The 12,093-nt window shown below is 41.2% G+C and overlaps 2 protein-coding genes across 13 annotated transcripts in view; one reads left to right on the top strand and one right to left on the bottom strand.

Moving 5' to 3' along the window:
* Nucleotides 1–67: 67 nt before the first annotated feature.
* On the bottom strand, nt 68–3,546 carry taf11 (TAF11 RNA polymerase II, TATA box binding protein (TBP)-associated factor). 2 transcript variants are annotated; one of them, XM_084917943.1, is made up of 6 exons: nt 3,441–3,546; nt 2,896–3,085; nt 1,286–1,416; nt 1,105–1,192; nt 904–1,000; nt 68–815 (listed from the first exon to the last, which is right to left on the bottom strand). In XM_084917943.1, the coding sequence occupies exons 2-6, from the start codon at nt 3,061–3,063 to the stop codon at nt 685–687; spliced, it is 615 nt and encodes a 204-aa protein (XP_084774069.1). In that variant the 5' UTR covers nt 3,064–3,085; nt 3,441–3,546; the 3' UTR covers nt 68–684. The 2 variants fall into 2 exon arrangements, with proteins under 2 accessions (XP_084774069.1, XP_084774068.1); XM_084917942.1 differs by having other exon boundaries at nt 3,260–3,533.
* A 577-nt stretch (nt 3,547–4,123) lies between these two features.
* The window catches only part of anks1aa (ankyrin repeat and sterile alpha motif domain containing 1Aa), a 64,513-nt gene continuing 56,543 nt past the window's right edge, over nt 4,124–12,093 (top strand). For 3 of the 11 annotated variants that reach the window (XM_084917932.1, XM_084917931.1, XM_084917928.1), the window contains exon 1: nt 4,124–4,726. In XM_084917932.1, coding sequence (XP_084774058.1) covers nt 4,557–4,726 — 170 coding nt within the window. In that variant the 5' untranslated portion in view covers nt 4,124–4,556. The remainder of the gene's footprint in view (nt 4,727–12,093) is intronic. The other 8 variants (XM_084917939.1, XM_084917938.1, XM_084917936.1 and 5 more) reach the window with 5 other exon arrangements.

The raw sequence follows: 12,093 nt of genomic DNA, 5'->3' as shown, positions 1-12,093 counted from the left end.
ATGTTACAATGTATCAGCGAATTTATGGCGCTGTCTGAGCAAAAAACTCAAAGTATCATTCTGCTCATTTTACTAGTATAATGCAAACTTGTCTTTAATCTCAAAGTACAATATTTACAAATGCAGTTTAAACAGAATTCATCTTCTTGTTTACAACCTGCACAAAAATATAAACTGAAGTAACAAATGTCAAGCACCCAGTTTTTCCATCAAGTCTGTCTTGAGTCCAAACTATTTCCAATTCCAGTTCATGGTCAAACAACTAATACTATTGGCTACAGAGAAGAAGGGTCTTAAATGATTCGAAGGCTTTTAAATATGGAATCAAACTAAAAATGATGTTTGCATTTTCAGCTTGGTCCTAATCACATTAAAATGTTTCAGTCAAAAAGAAACATTGACTATTAAAATATAAAACATGTTTTAAATAAAACCATAATTTCTCACTGTTTAGTTGCAACCAATTTAATGATGAGAAAAACGTTTACCTCGACTTTGAGGGGTGAATGACAACTCAGCTTTATTTAGCAGCTGCCTTGACTGCTCTTCAGGACTGCAGTCACTGTCTACTTGGCTGCAAGATGTGTTAAGTGGCTTCATGGTGAGTTTTCCATATGCTCTGCACCACTTTTTAAATTACTGCCATTTATCCGTCATCCTCATACAATCTGCAGCTCAGGTGTGTCAGTGAAAGAGAATGTTCTTGTACTTTGTGTTGGGAATCTGATCTCTACTCTTCAGCCTCCTCACTGCTTCCCTCATGTGCTTGGGCTGAAGTGGTGGTGTGTCTCCCCACTTCTCACAAACATCCAGAGCTGTAAAGGCAAAGACACCTCATGAAACTATAATTCATACAACCTTGTATTCTGGGTGATTTCGGTTTTCTTAAATCCTCCAACTAACCTTCCTCGACAATTTCCCCAGCAAAGACCTTTGCAATACCAGACATGGCAATAACAACATTCTGGGACACCGATGATCCTGTTATTGACTGGATGAGCTAGAATATTAAAATAAGAGACATCAAATCCAAATCAATACAACATTTTCAGGGTTTTTTAATACTTCCTCTATTATAAAAAAACAAACAAACAAACAACTTACCCTTTTAATGGCAGCCTTAGGGAATGCAGAACGTCTGTACATTTCATAGCGATTCAGCTGCTCTTCAGAAAATGATGACACCAAAACTCTGAAAATGTTATGGCGTTATGGCGAATTTTCGCAAATTACATAATTTCAAGAATAAGAATGATGATCTGTGAGATTAAAAAGGTCGTCTTACTGCATCTTCTGTATTTCATCTTCATCAACCTTGTGCCGCTTCTCCTTTTTCTTCTCAGGTTCCACTTTTAACCTTTTCAAAGGAGGCTGGCCAGAGGTTCCCTCTTCCTCATCTTCTCCCCCTGGTGTTTCCTATCCAGTGGAAGACAAAATTATTCAGAAATACAACAAAGAAAGAGACACCACTGTGAAACCACATAACAAAAACACAAATGACAGCCTAAAAATTCAAATCTGATCATTCAGGTTTTAGGATTTGTTGGTTTAAACTTTTTACTATACATATGGTCAGTTAAATGATTTTTAATGTAACATTAACTTTACTGTAATACAATATTTATTTAAAATGGAACTGAAACAGTACATTTAAGTTTGTCAACCAACTGTCTAGGGTCTTCTTGTTTTGGCTGCTCTCTTTAGGGGTTTCTTCAGTGGATCATCTGCCTGCATCTCATCCTCTTTTATTATACACAAAACTCCTATATGTCCTCCTTCACTACATTCATAAACCTCTCTGTGGTCTTCTTCTTTACCTTCTGTCTGCAGCTTCATCTTTAACATCCTTTGTCCAGTAAATCCACCATCCCTCCTCTGTAGATATTAGGACCATCTCAGCCTTGATTCTCCAACTTTGTCTCCAAAATACTCAACCTGAGGTGACCCTCAATATACTTATGTCTAACCCTGTCCATACTGGTCACTCCCAAAGAAAATCTTAGCATCCTTAAACTCCACCCCCTGTCTTTTTGTTACCCCCACTGTCTCCAAACAACACATCATTGCAGGTCTCATTACCATCGTGTAACCCTCCCACCCTTGTTGCTATCATTCTGGCATAAATGACCCCTGACAAGCGTCTTCACTCGCTCCACCATGGCTGCATTCCCTTGTTCACTTCAGTTTTGCACGGTTCATTGCTTTGGATGGCTGAGCCCATATATTTATAGACTAATCTACACTCAGTACCTCAGCTCCTTACATCTTCACTTTTAAGCCTATTCCCCTCTCATTCAAGTACATGTATTCTGTTTGCTTCTACTGACTTTGATTCCTCTTCTCTCCAACACATATCTCCACCTCTCTTCTATCTGCTCCCCATTCCCACTAACAGACCACAACGCAGTCTGAAAACATCAAAAATCACATAAACTATGACCTACCTGAAATCATCTGTTATCCTGATGTACCTTTAACCTATGTGTAATTCCTGCCGCACACATCACCATTGTCTCAATATCCTTGTACATGTCCTGCAACACCTTTCTCTGCCTACTTCTCTGCTACTCCTGCCTTATCATGCTGTAACAGCAATCCTCCCTTGGCACCCAATCATTTCCTCTCTCTAGATCCACGGGTCATTTGTTACCATATTTCCATCTCTATCCTTAATCGCCCTAACCTTCTTCAAATACTTTCCATCTTGATTTCTCCGTCTACCAGTCGATACAAGTTATTTTTTCTCCTTCCTCACATACATCTCACTACAAGCCTATGCAGTGCGTCTAGCCTTCCAGTACTCCTGTTTACTTTCTTCATCGCCCTACTTATCCCACTTTTTCTTTTATAACCTCTTTCTTGAATAACTTATGCAAATGACGCTCCGAAACTCACATGTTTATTTTCTTTAGGCTGATCTTGCGACGATGTCTCTAGGTTTACATTTGCAGGTTTTTCTGTGGCTGAAGGATTTTCACTCTCCTCTGACTTCAGGTGCTCCTCGTCGGTAGGAGATGTCCTCTCAAGTGCATCGTCACTCTTGATCCGTGCAGGGTCTGCCATTTTACTAATTTCACTTTAGATTCTGCAAATATCAAAGAAGTTGATGAGATACTTACCCCAACTCTAAAAAGCTAGCTACAATTAGCTAAATTACTTAATTGTTTTAGCTAGATAGCCCAGAAATTAGGTACATTAGTATTAATAGCAGTGTGTGGATAAAACTTTACAAAAAACAAACAAACGAGTATGCACATACCCTGTACGCAGCTAGGCGTCAACAAAGCAGCGGCAACAGTCTGGTCGTCAATTTAAGCTAACGATAATTAGAAGCTAGCGGGGGCTAACACTTGCCTGATTTGTATAATATACCCCAGTACACAAAATTATATTCTAATGAACGCAGTAGCTATGGATTATATAAATACGTAACCACCTACAGTAAGAGGTACGATGCATCAAATGGCTAATTTCCCTGGTAATGTTGCTAACAAAGCATACGCATTTCCGTTTCCGTTTTGTACGAACTTTATTAACACCGCCTTCTGTGAAGTAACCAGCGAGGGACTATGGAAGTGACGTTCAGATGTTAGGAATAAACAGGACGATGTTCGTTCATTTGTTTGTTCGTTTCATTTTGCTTTGTCTTTTTGCCCCGTAATTACAGCGCAATATTCAGTAAATATTCAGGCTGCAAGTGGCTTCTGTCTGAAATAAATAAAGCATTATATATTCCTTGGTTTTCTCTTGTTATTTCCCAGATTATCTACTTTCACTGGACAAAATGCTGTAAAACATTTATTAATTTGACCGGAATTAATATGATTAGAGTTGCCTAGCTGCTAATGTCAGGTAGTTCCATTGATAGTAAGAGTAATTCACAGTTATAGTTATTCATAAATATTTATACTTAATTTGTGTTCTTCTTCTTATTGTTATTATTATTGATATTATTACTAGTAGTATTATTTATACTTACAGACTACCAATCAGTAATTTATAAAGCGTTTAGTAAGTAATTAAGGGACTATGTATGGACGTTTACTGTGGATACAAGGGGTCAGAGGCGAACAGATCTTAAAAGCACTGAATAGGTAAATCCTGCCTGTCTCTAACCAATGCGCCATCTTGCTTATATCCATCCACTTTCTGATTGAAGCAGTAAGGGCGGCGGTGATAGTGGGTATAAATGTGTGTGTGTGCGAATGCGTGTGCGTCTGAAGGGTTTCGGACTGGAGATGCATAAAGAAAGGGCAGTTTCGAGGAAGTGACGGACGACGCTCAGTGGTCTGGTCAGAGGAAGTTTGTTCGATGCGCCGTGCTGTTGAAGGAAACTTTTCACTCCAGTGAGCGCCAGAAGCACCCGTGGATCGGGTCGGACGGATCCAGCGCGGCGGAGGGAGCTTTTGTTTCCCCTTCACACTTAGCAGCACTGAGGAATAACTTGAGGTCGGGAGAAAGAGGGGCTCGCACAGGAATTTCACTCCCATAACCGACCCCCCTCCCCTTTTCCTTCTTTTCCCCGCGCCTCCTTTGATTTCTTTCTGGGATCCGCGATGGGAAAGGAGCAGGAGCTTCTTGAAGCGGCGCGCACGGGAAACCTGGCTGCCGTGGAGAAGCTTTTATCCGGGAAGCGACAGTCCGCTGGTGGATCGTCTGGGACCGGTGGAAGCGGCAACAGCGGTGGCCACGGCGCCTCCTCTCATCCGCTCTCCAGTCTGCTCAGGTAGGCTTAGGGAAAGCCGAGGCGAGGTGGCTCTGACTACATGGGAGACAGACAACAGCTTTGCCCCTGGCGAATATTACCCAATCCTTTATTGTTACTGCAAGAAACGATGTTTCATGTTTGCATGCTTCCCTGCATTGTCAAACAATCGCAAGCCAAACCAGTGCAGCGCCCAAGCAGTGGCATGCTTCTTTGTTAGCCTACACCTCCTGTGTTACTGCCATTTCTACTGTAGTGTGCACAAACAGCCTGAGAGGAAATTATGCAACTTAACTAAAGAAATCTGCAACGAATCGGCCCACGATTACGTTTAAAGAAACGAATTGCAGATGTGTCAGTAATTATAATGCTTACATAGAGTCTGGACGTGAACAGTCACAGGTCTGGAGATGGGAAGTCTTCTCACAATTGGATTCTCATTGTTTAGCAAAATTCTCTTATTATAAGGAAATCTTTGTCGTATGAAACCTTATTGACTATCCTCAGCTTTGTGTGAACCAGGAATATGACTTTCTCTTTTTAGTAGTCACTGGAGGAAGTCCTCAGTGAGGTAAACATTTGATGTGGTTTGTCACATCTATTAAAGACCTACTCTGTATGGTTAGAAAGAGTTGGCTCTCCTTCCTCCTGCTCTCTCTGTCAGCCTTCAGTAGTTATGAGGTCACTATTAAAAACTGGAAAAACAGCCCAGAGTTATGTAAAGTAGCAATCATACTTGTCCACACTGTATTGTCTGCAATTGATAGTGACTGTGGACATAATCAGATTCAATTACCCAAAATCACACACTGGGTAAAGCTAAAAGATATACTAAAGGGACAAGCCCTTAGTAGAAGTATACAATCCATGTAAGGTTGTGCAGATGTTGAGAACATAAAAAAAAAAAAAAAATCAGATAAGGTATTTTTCATTTTGTGCTGTATGTTATCTGCATTATTGGCTCGCCACAGTTTGATTCTTGTTTTTCTCTCTGGTGACAGATCATGTTTGTTTGTTTTAATCATGAGGTTTCTGTGGTTTACAGTGTGTTACACACAATATGAAAACCTGCAAAGAAAGAATTTAAAAGTCCTTTTGTTGAAAAAGAGTCAACTCTTTAAAAATATAAGGCTTATAGCTTTTCTAAATGCTGCCTCTCATACAACCTGCAGGTTGCCTGTCTGTGGTTAAGTGTATGTCAATCATGTAAAATTGCTCCCTTGGGTTTCCCAGTAACAGCCGCCTTCCTCTGAGGGAGAAGTGTTAAGGCAAAGCTCGGGGTGATGCGCCACTGTGTTACTTAGTGGAGACTGCAAGATTTGCTTGAGATTATTACATTAAATTCTCCTAATTGGAAATCCAATTCAGAAATGTCATGCGGTGAAGGCTGACTCGTCTCATCCTCACTGCTCCGTGGGCGGACTGGCGAGCCCATTGTGTCATCTCATTTGTCTTGAGCAATCGGTGATTGGCAATGGGATCTCTGGGAAATTATTGGCTAGGCTCGGGAGGAAATGAATAAATGAATAGGTGGTGTGTGGATCTAAAAAGCTTCTGGCTGGCAACACTTGAGAATACTGGACAGGCTCTTATAAGAATTTGCATGAGTGTTGACTATGACTGGCTGCTTTGGAGGGCTGTTTCTGTTCTGCATGACATTTGATTTAGTTTCCACAATGAAAATGTCAATACATCTAAGGGTATTACAGTGGATTGGTACAGTGGCACAGGCTGTGGGTTTGTATATGAATGTTTTTTCCAACCCCCTTTTATCAAAATCTCTTTGCAACCCATTCATCATCCATTGTTAGAAAGTGCAGGCCTGTAATCCTGTCAGAGGAGATTTGATCTGTGGCTAAGACAGCTTTCTTTGGCGAATTTTCGCCTGTTCTGGTTGTGTCAGCTTGTACCTCCGCTTGATTCCATGTTCACTTCTACTTGTGTAATAACACTTTTCCTCACTTCAAGTTGCTTTTCAGGCTCAGTTATATGAGATGACATAATGACAGTTATTGCTGTTGTCAGTTGCTGTTTGTATTTGGCCTTGTACATTCAATATAGTGGAAAAACCTACTCGTTTATCGCAGAAAGAAACTACAGGTGATGCAGATGAGTGAGCTAATCAACTTTTGTCCCATTCCTTGGTGTGTGTGTGTGCGCGTGTGTGTGGGTGTGTGTGTGTACTCTGGAATGGAACGCATGTTACGACTTGTAGTGTTTTTGTGTGCAGGCTGTTGTACAGCTCTGCTCGGCTGAATGTCTGCTTTCCCAGGAGGCGGCATCCCAGCCGTTGCCATGGTACAGACACTGACCCCCGGCGTGTTTAACACCCCTGCCGCCCCAAACATTTGTTCCATGGTGCTCCATTAACACCAAAACGAGCTGGGCAGGGCTTCCTCAAGTAGTAAGATCACAGTGTAACCTTTTTAGTACTACAGCACAGCGGCGGCTACTCTATTTAAGTTACATTAATCTAATTTTAGGGCATATATTTACTTGTTTTTCCTCCATACTGTAGTTTTTAACTAGAAGCCCTATGACCCTTTTTGAACCCAGAGGTATACAGGAAGAGACCAACACTAGTATTTCCTGGCCCAGGTCATCCAAACACAAGCAGCTGCAGCGGTTACACCGGAGGTAAGACAAGTCCCTGGCAGGGAAAGTGCTTGCCCACTGAGGGGAAATTAACGGAGGAATGCATGGAGTCCTGGACAGACGCTCTGAGAGCTTAGCCAGATGAGGGTTGGTCTCCCAGTTCCACAGCCGTGTCCTTTGTCCCACTGACAAAGCGTCAAATGGTGCTTTTCATATTCATTTCAGCCCAAAAAAGACCATTCTGGGGCTTTTCTATACTTTTTTTTCTTTTTTCTTTTTTTTTTAGTTTTACAAAGAAAATTGAGCTGTCATTTGGACTGAACTGGACCACCTATTAAGAGTTCTCATCTAGCCGCATGCTTCTGAAAGATGTTGACTGAAAGAAGTGGGCCTTTTTCAGTGTTTGGAGATAAACATCGGCTTAAGATATTCACGAAGGTCTTTTGAAATATAGTTTTCCTAAGGGATGTTTTTCTGCTTTCTGAATGCTCGCTAGGATCATCAGCTTTGATACTTGGTTAGCATTTTAAGAGGCTTGGGCAAAACTCCAGATCTTTCCATCCCATTACATCCACAATTTCTGGCTCATCCCAAGCAGACCCATGCTGTCAGGCTGCTGTCAGCCGAGAGAATATATGCTGCAGGAGAACTTGCACCTACTGTCCTTTTGAAAACACTATTTCCTCTAGCTTCTCTTTGTATTGCGACCAGTGTGCAAGTATGTGTGAAGATGGGTTGCAGGGGTGACGTGTGTACAAAATGACGGGCTCACAGCGGGGTTCGGACACCCACTGTCCTTAGCTGTGCTTCAGAAAAGCTGGACTTTCTTCACAAAATGCCATTTTGAGACATTTTGCATGAAAGTCTGTGTTAAGAAGGTAGCATCTACTTTTTCACAACCACAAAGAGCCTCAAATCATTTCCCGGTAGAAATCTGGGCCAGCAGCAGGCATGGCAGTTACATTTCATCATGTGTTGACCTCTGAACTGAAAGAATTTGTAGCTGCTTCAACCCAGGAGGGAGCAGTGGTAGCTGGGAAATCTAACACCACCATGTTAGCATTCCAAGAGCATCTGAGTTTGGGATGCTCTGCTCTATGCGTTATGTTTCCGGCTCGTGTTTGTGTAGCCTGAGAAAGCAGGCTGAAAGGCACTCAGTAGTGATGAATTCCACATATGTGTGAGAGGTGGGAGCAGAAGCCGACAAATACAGCATCCTTCCCATGCAGTATGTAGCCCTCCATATTTTAAACTAGTGCTGGTTGGCTAAAAATAGATTTCATCCAAGTGGGTCAAGGGGTTCTTCATTAGCTTTGTGGGGAAAAGGCTGCTTTGAACTGGTCTGAAATTAAAATATAATTAAGGGGGCCAAACATCTAGGCAGCACAAAATAATTTTTTTGTGCTGCCTAGATGTTCAGAGACTTCCAAAAGATTTATTTTACTTTGAATATCAAATCAATAGCCCCAATTTGGGGCTACGGTTCAGCTGACATTAGAGATTTATGTACAGTCCAGTGGAGTAATGGAAAAACATGTGGTCCTGAAACTCGTCTGGTTTCTGAGATAAAATGCTGTCATTTACACTTTCTATCTGCTCTTCCTGCATTAAAGAAACAGAAGTTGATATGACAGCTACACACAGGCACCTACACTGACTCTTATGGTCATGTGTTTATGTGAACCGTATTTAACACCAGCTACTAAAAAAACGTTTGGTAGCAAATGGACAAATATAAACTAACGTTGATGAGGTGTGTGTGTGTGTGTGTGTGTGTGTGTGTGTGTGTGTGTGTGTGTGTGTGTGTGTGTGTGTGTGTCCATTTTGACCAAATTTATAAGAAGAAACTTTCTTGTTGTGTGCAGGCCCACATGTGTTCACTGGCTACTTGCAGCCCCCAGCCCAGACTTTTTCATTTGCCTTGCCTTCTAAGCGGCGTCCTCTTTTATCTCACACTCTGCTGCTCTCAGCAGACTCAGCGGCCCACCTGCTGGGCCTACACCAACCTCTACTCCACCTCAAACTTAAAACATGTTGTACTTGAAGCCAGATTAATGACAGTGCCCCCAGTGTGTTGACACAGGAAACAAATTCGCCTCAGTCTTTCTTTCTTCTTTTTTTTTTTTTTTTTTTTTTTTTTAAATTCCCCTTTGCTTTGGTCTTCCTGCAAAATGTAAGAAAGAAACTGAACAAAGTTCTCTGGAATGATTTAACCCGTGACTAGGCAGATTCACACCAGACTGTACCTGTGAAACGCAGAAATGCGTCTACTTTCATATTCACACCCACAGATCACCACAAAGAAGGGGAGATTAGTGTCAGAGTTATTTTAAAAGTCATTGTGTCAAATTTAAAGAATGACCGTGCTGGCGAATTTCTTCTCAGCAAAACTGAGAATCTTAAATAACTCTCACTGGATTCTACAGAAAATCAATTTCAAGAATTGGCTTGTGTGCATAACAGAAAATAACTGCCTATCAATCCAGCAAGATTTGAGCTGAAACTGAACATGAGCTTGTTCTTTCAAGCAAAAGGCTCAGCGGATGCCAGGGCAAACATTCAGATGTGTTTCATGTGCAGGAGCATCAGCTGTGAATCTGCGATTAAAAGTATTCTTGTTCCATCTCATTCTTTTTACGTCTACCTACCTCACCTCCAGCATTTTCCATGCAAGCCATCTTGATTATGCTGCCTCGCACTGGACTGCTCTGATCATAGTGGGCATATGACATATATTCACACCTCCTGCTGTAACACAGTTGCACTGTGAAGTGCTCAGTGTGGTGTATTTATGAGGCATGAAGTCTTAATCAGGCTTCATCAAGACTGTGTCGCCTGGTGAGCTGCTGCATGTCTGTCACACAGTTTGATCCGTTTGAAGCGCTTCAGACTCTGGTAGCACTAAAACAAGATCGATACTGTTCGCGAGCCTCGTTGAAATGTTTATCGTCACAGTTAGGATTTCTGAAATGAATGAGACTGTTCATTTATTTAACTAATTTCAAAGACCTCTTGCCTCAAGGATTCTTTTTGAAGCACTTTAATCAAAGTGGGCGATCAGTGGGTCCTCCACTTTGATCCAAGCTAAAATATCTCAGCAGCAACTATGTGGCTTGCCTTGAAATTATGGTCAACCCTAGTCCCCAGAGGATACAACCACAATTGGAACCACAAGGCTTTCATTTGTGGTTCAGAGTAAAGTCTGCTGACAACTATTGTAGCGATTGTTATGATATCTCGTAGAGACATTTGAGTCCCCCCTTAGGATTCCCTGTAATAACTCAGGTGATCTCTTAACCTGTCGCATAACACTGTTCTCACTGGGATATTTCTGCTAGCTTGAGATGTATTATGTGTACGCCCTAATCACCAAAGCAGGGAGCATTGTGTATCTTCACTGATGAATTTTGCCATAGTCATTTAGCTAACAATAATGTACCTAAACACAGTGTCACAGAGCTGTTGGGCGTGAATAAAATTCTATTTGATACCTAATACAACATGAGCTCACTATGAGTTCTAGAAAAGCTTCTCCATAAATGGTCAAAACAATAAACCACATGACCAAGAAGTTCTCTTTATCAGTAGCTTTAAGACTTGTTAGTCACAGACTTGTTGAAGCCGTGCCATACTTGTGTCATGCATTTGAAATTTAGTTGCCTAATACGTTTCCCTGTGCCAACTAACTCGTTATACTGCTTTGTAGCTATAAACACGCTCTCCTGTAATTTCCTCTGTAACAATGTGTATGATGAGCACGTACTGCTTAATTACAGTCATAGCTCTTCGGTCCTAACATCAATTAGATGTTAGCATCTTAACAGTCTTTTTCTTTTTTTTCTTTTTTTCTTCTTTGCTTATTAAGTCAGTGAGTGTAGTACTCAGCAGGCATAGGGAACTCTGGCCAGTGCTTCAGTCTCTGCTGAGGAGAAGATGTTCGAGTAGACTATTTGGCAGCAGGGCATCTGGTTGCAGCACCCGGCAGCAGTATGCATAATTAAGCCCAATTTCCCTGACGGTGGGCGACATGTGTCAGTCACTGCTGGGCTCACTGCCCTGGCCTAGACTAATCCCTGGCAGTGTGGTTACACTGCTAATAGGCTGGAGGGCAAATCTGTTTATTTGACACTGGGTTCACACACACCTGGGTTCTTATTTGCTTAAACCTACTACTGCATTTTGCCTTGCTCTTTTCCCGGGGCTCAATGAATAAACATTTACATGCACTGTATGTCATTTTTACCACTGATGCACTCTCAGTTTAAAAATTAGATATTTGATTATATTTTGTGGGATTATCGTGTTTGTTATGTTTAACTCCAAACTAATAAAAATCCTTAGAGTATCTGACATGACTCTGGCAGAAATCATGTTCACAGATGAAATAATGTGCTAAAACATTGTCATTTACATCACACTGTTTGTTAATAATAAAAGAGCTACACATAATGTTAGCTAATGTAGATGTGTGCAAACGAATGCAGCTTTACTGTAAATGACATGAGTTCACTGGCCCAAGATGATGTAAGCTTTTGGGAATGTTGATCAAATAATGATAAAGTGCTGAGGTTTTTATTATACCTGCAGTGCCATGATTTTGCATATTTCTGATACTTAGACAAAGATAACCCGATAAATTACGATTTTATTCATTAAAGGAACTTACTTTTTCCTCATATAGTCAACTAATTGCCCCCTAAACGTATTGCTTGTTGTACCAACTGTTGCACAAACTTACAGCCAGACATTTTCCTTCTGGATTTTCTGGCAGAGAGCAGAATTCATGGTTCCAT

The sequence above is a fragment of the Perissodus microlepis genome, chromosome 20 (assembly GCF_051167445.1).
Source record: "Perissodus microlepis isolate ML-2025 ecotype Zambia chromosome 20, ASM5116744v1, whole genome shotgun sequence".
Lineage (NCBI taxonomy): Eukaryota > Metazoa > Chordata > Actinopteri > Cichliformes > Cichlidae > Perissodus > Perissodus microlepis.
This window is presented reverse-complemented; position numbering and strand designations above follow the sequence as displayed.

Coding starts and splice junctions, on each gene's coding strand:
- taf11 (XM_084917943.1), bottom strand. CDS start 3,063: ATGGCAGACCCTGCACGGATCAAGAGTGACGATGCACTTGAGAGGACA. Junction 1,193..1,285: donor GATGAAATACAGAAGATGCA/GTAAGACGACCT, acceptor TAACATTTTCAG/AGTTTTGGTGTCATCATTTT. Junction 816..903: donor TGGGGAAATTGTCGAGGAAG/GTTAGTTGGAGG, acceptor TTGCCTTTACAG/CTCTGGATGTTTGTGAGAAG.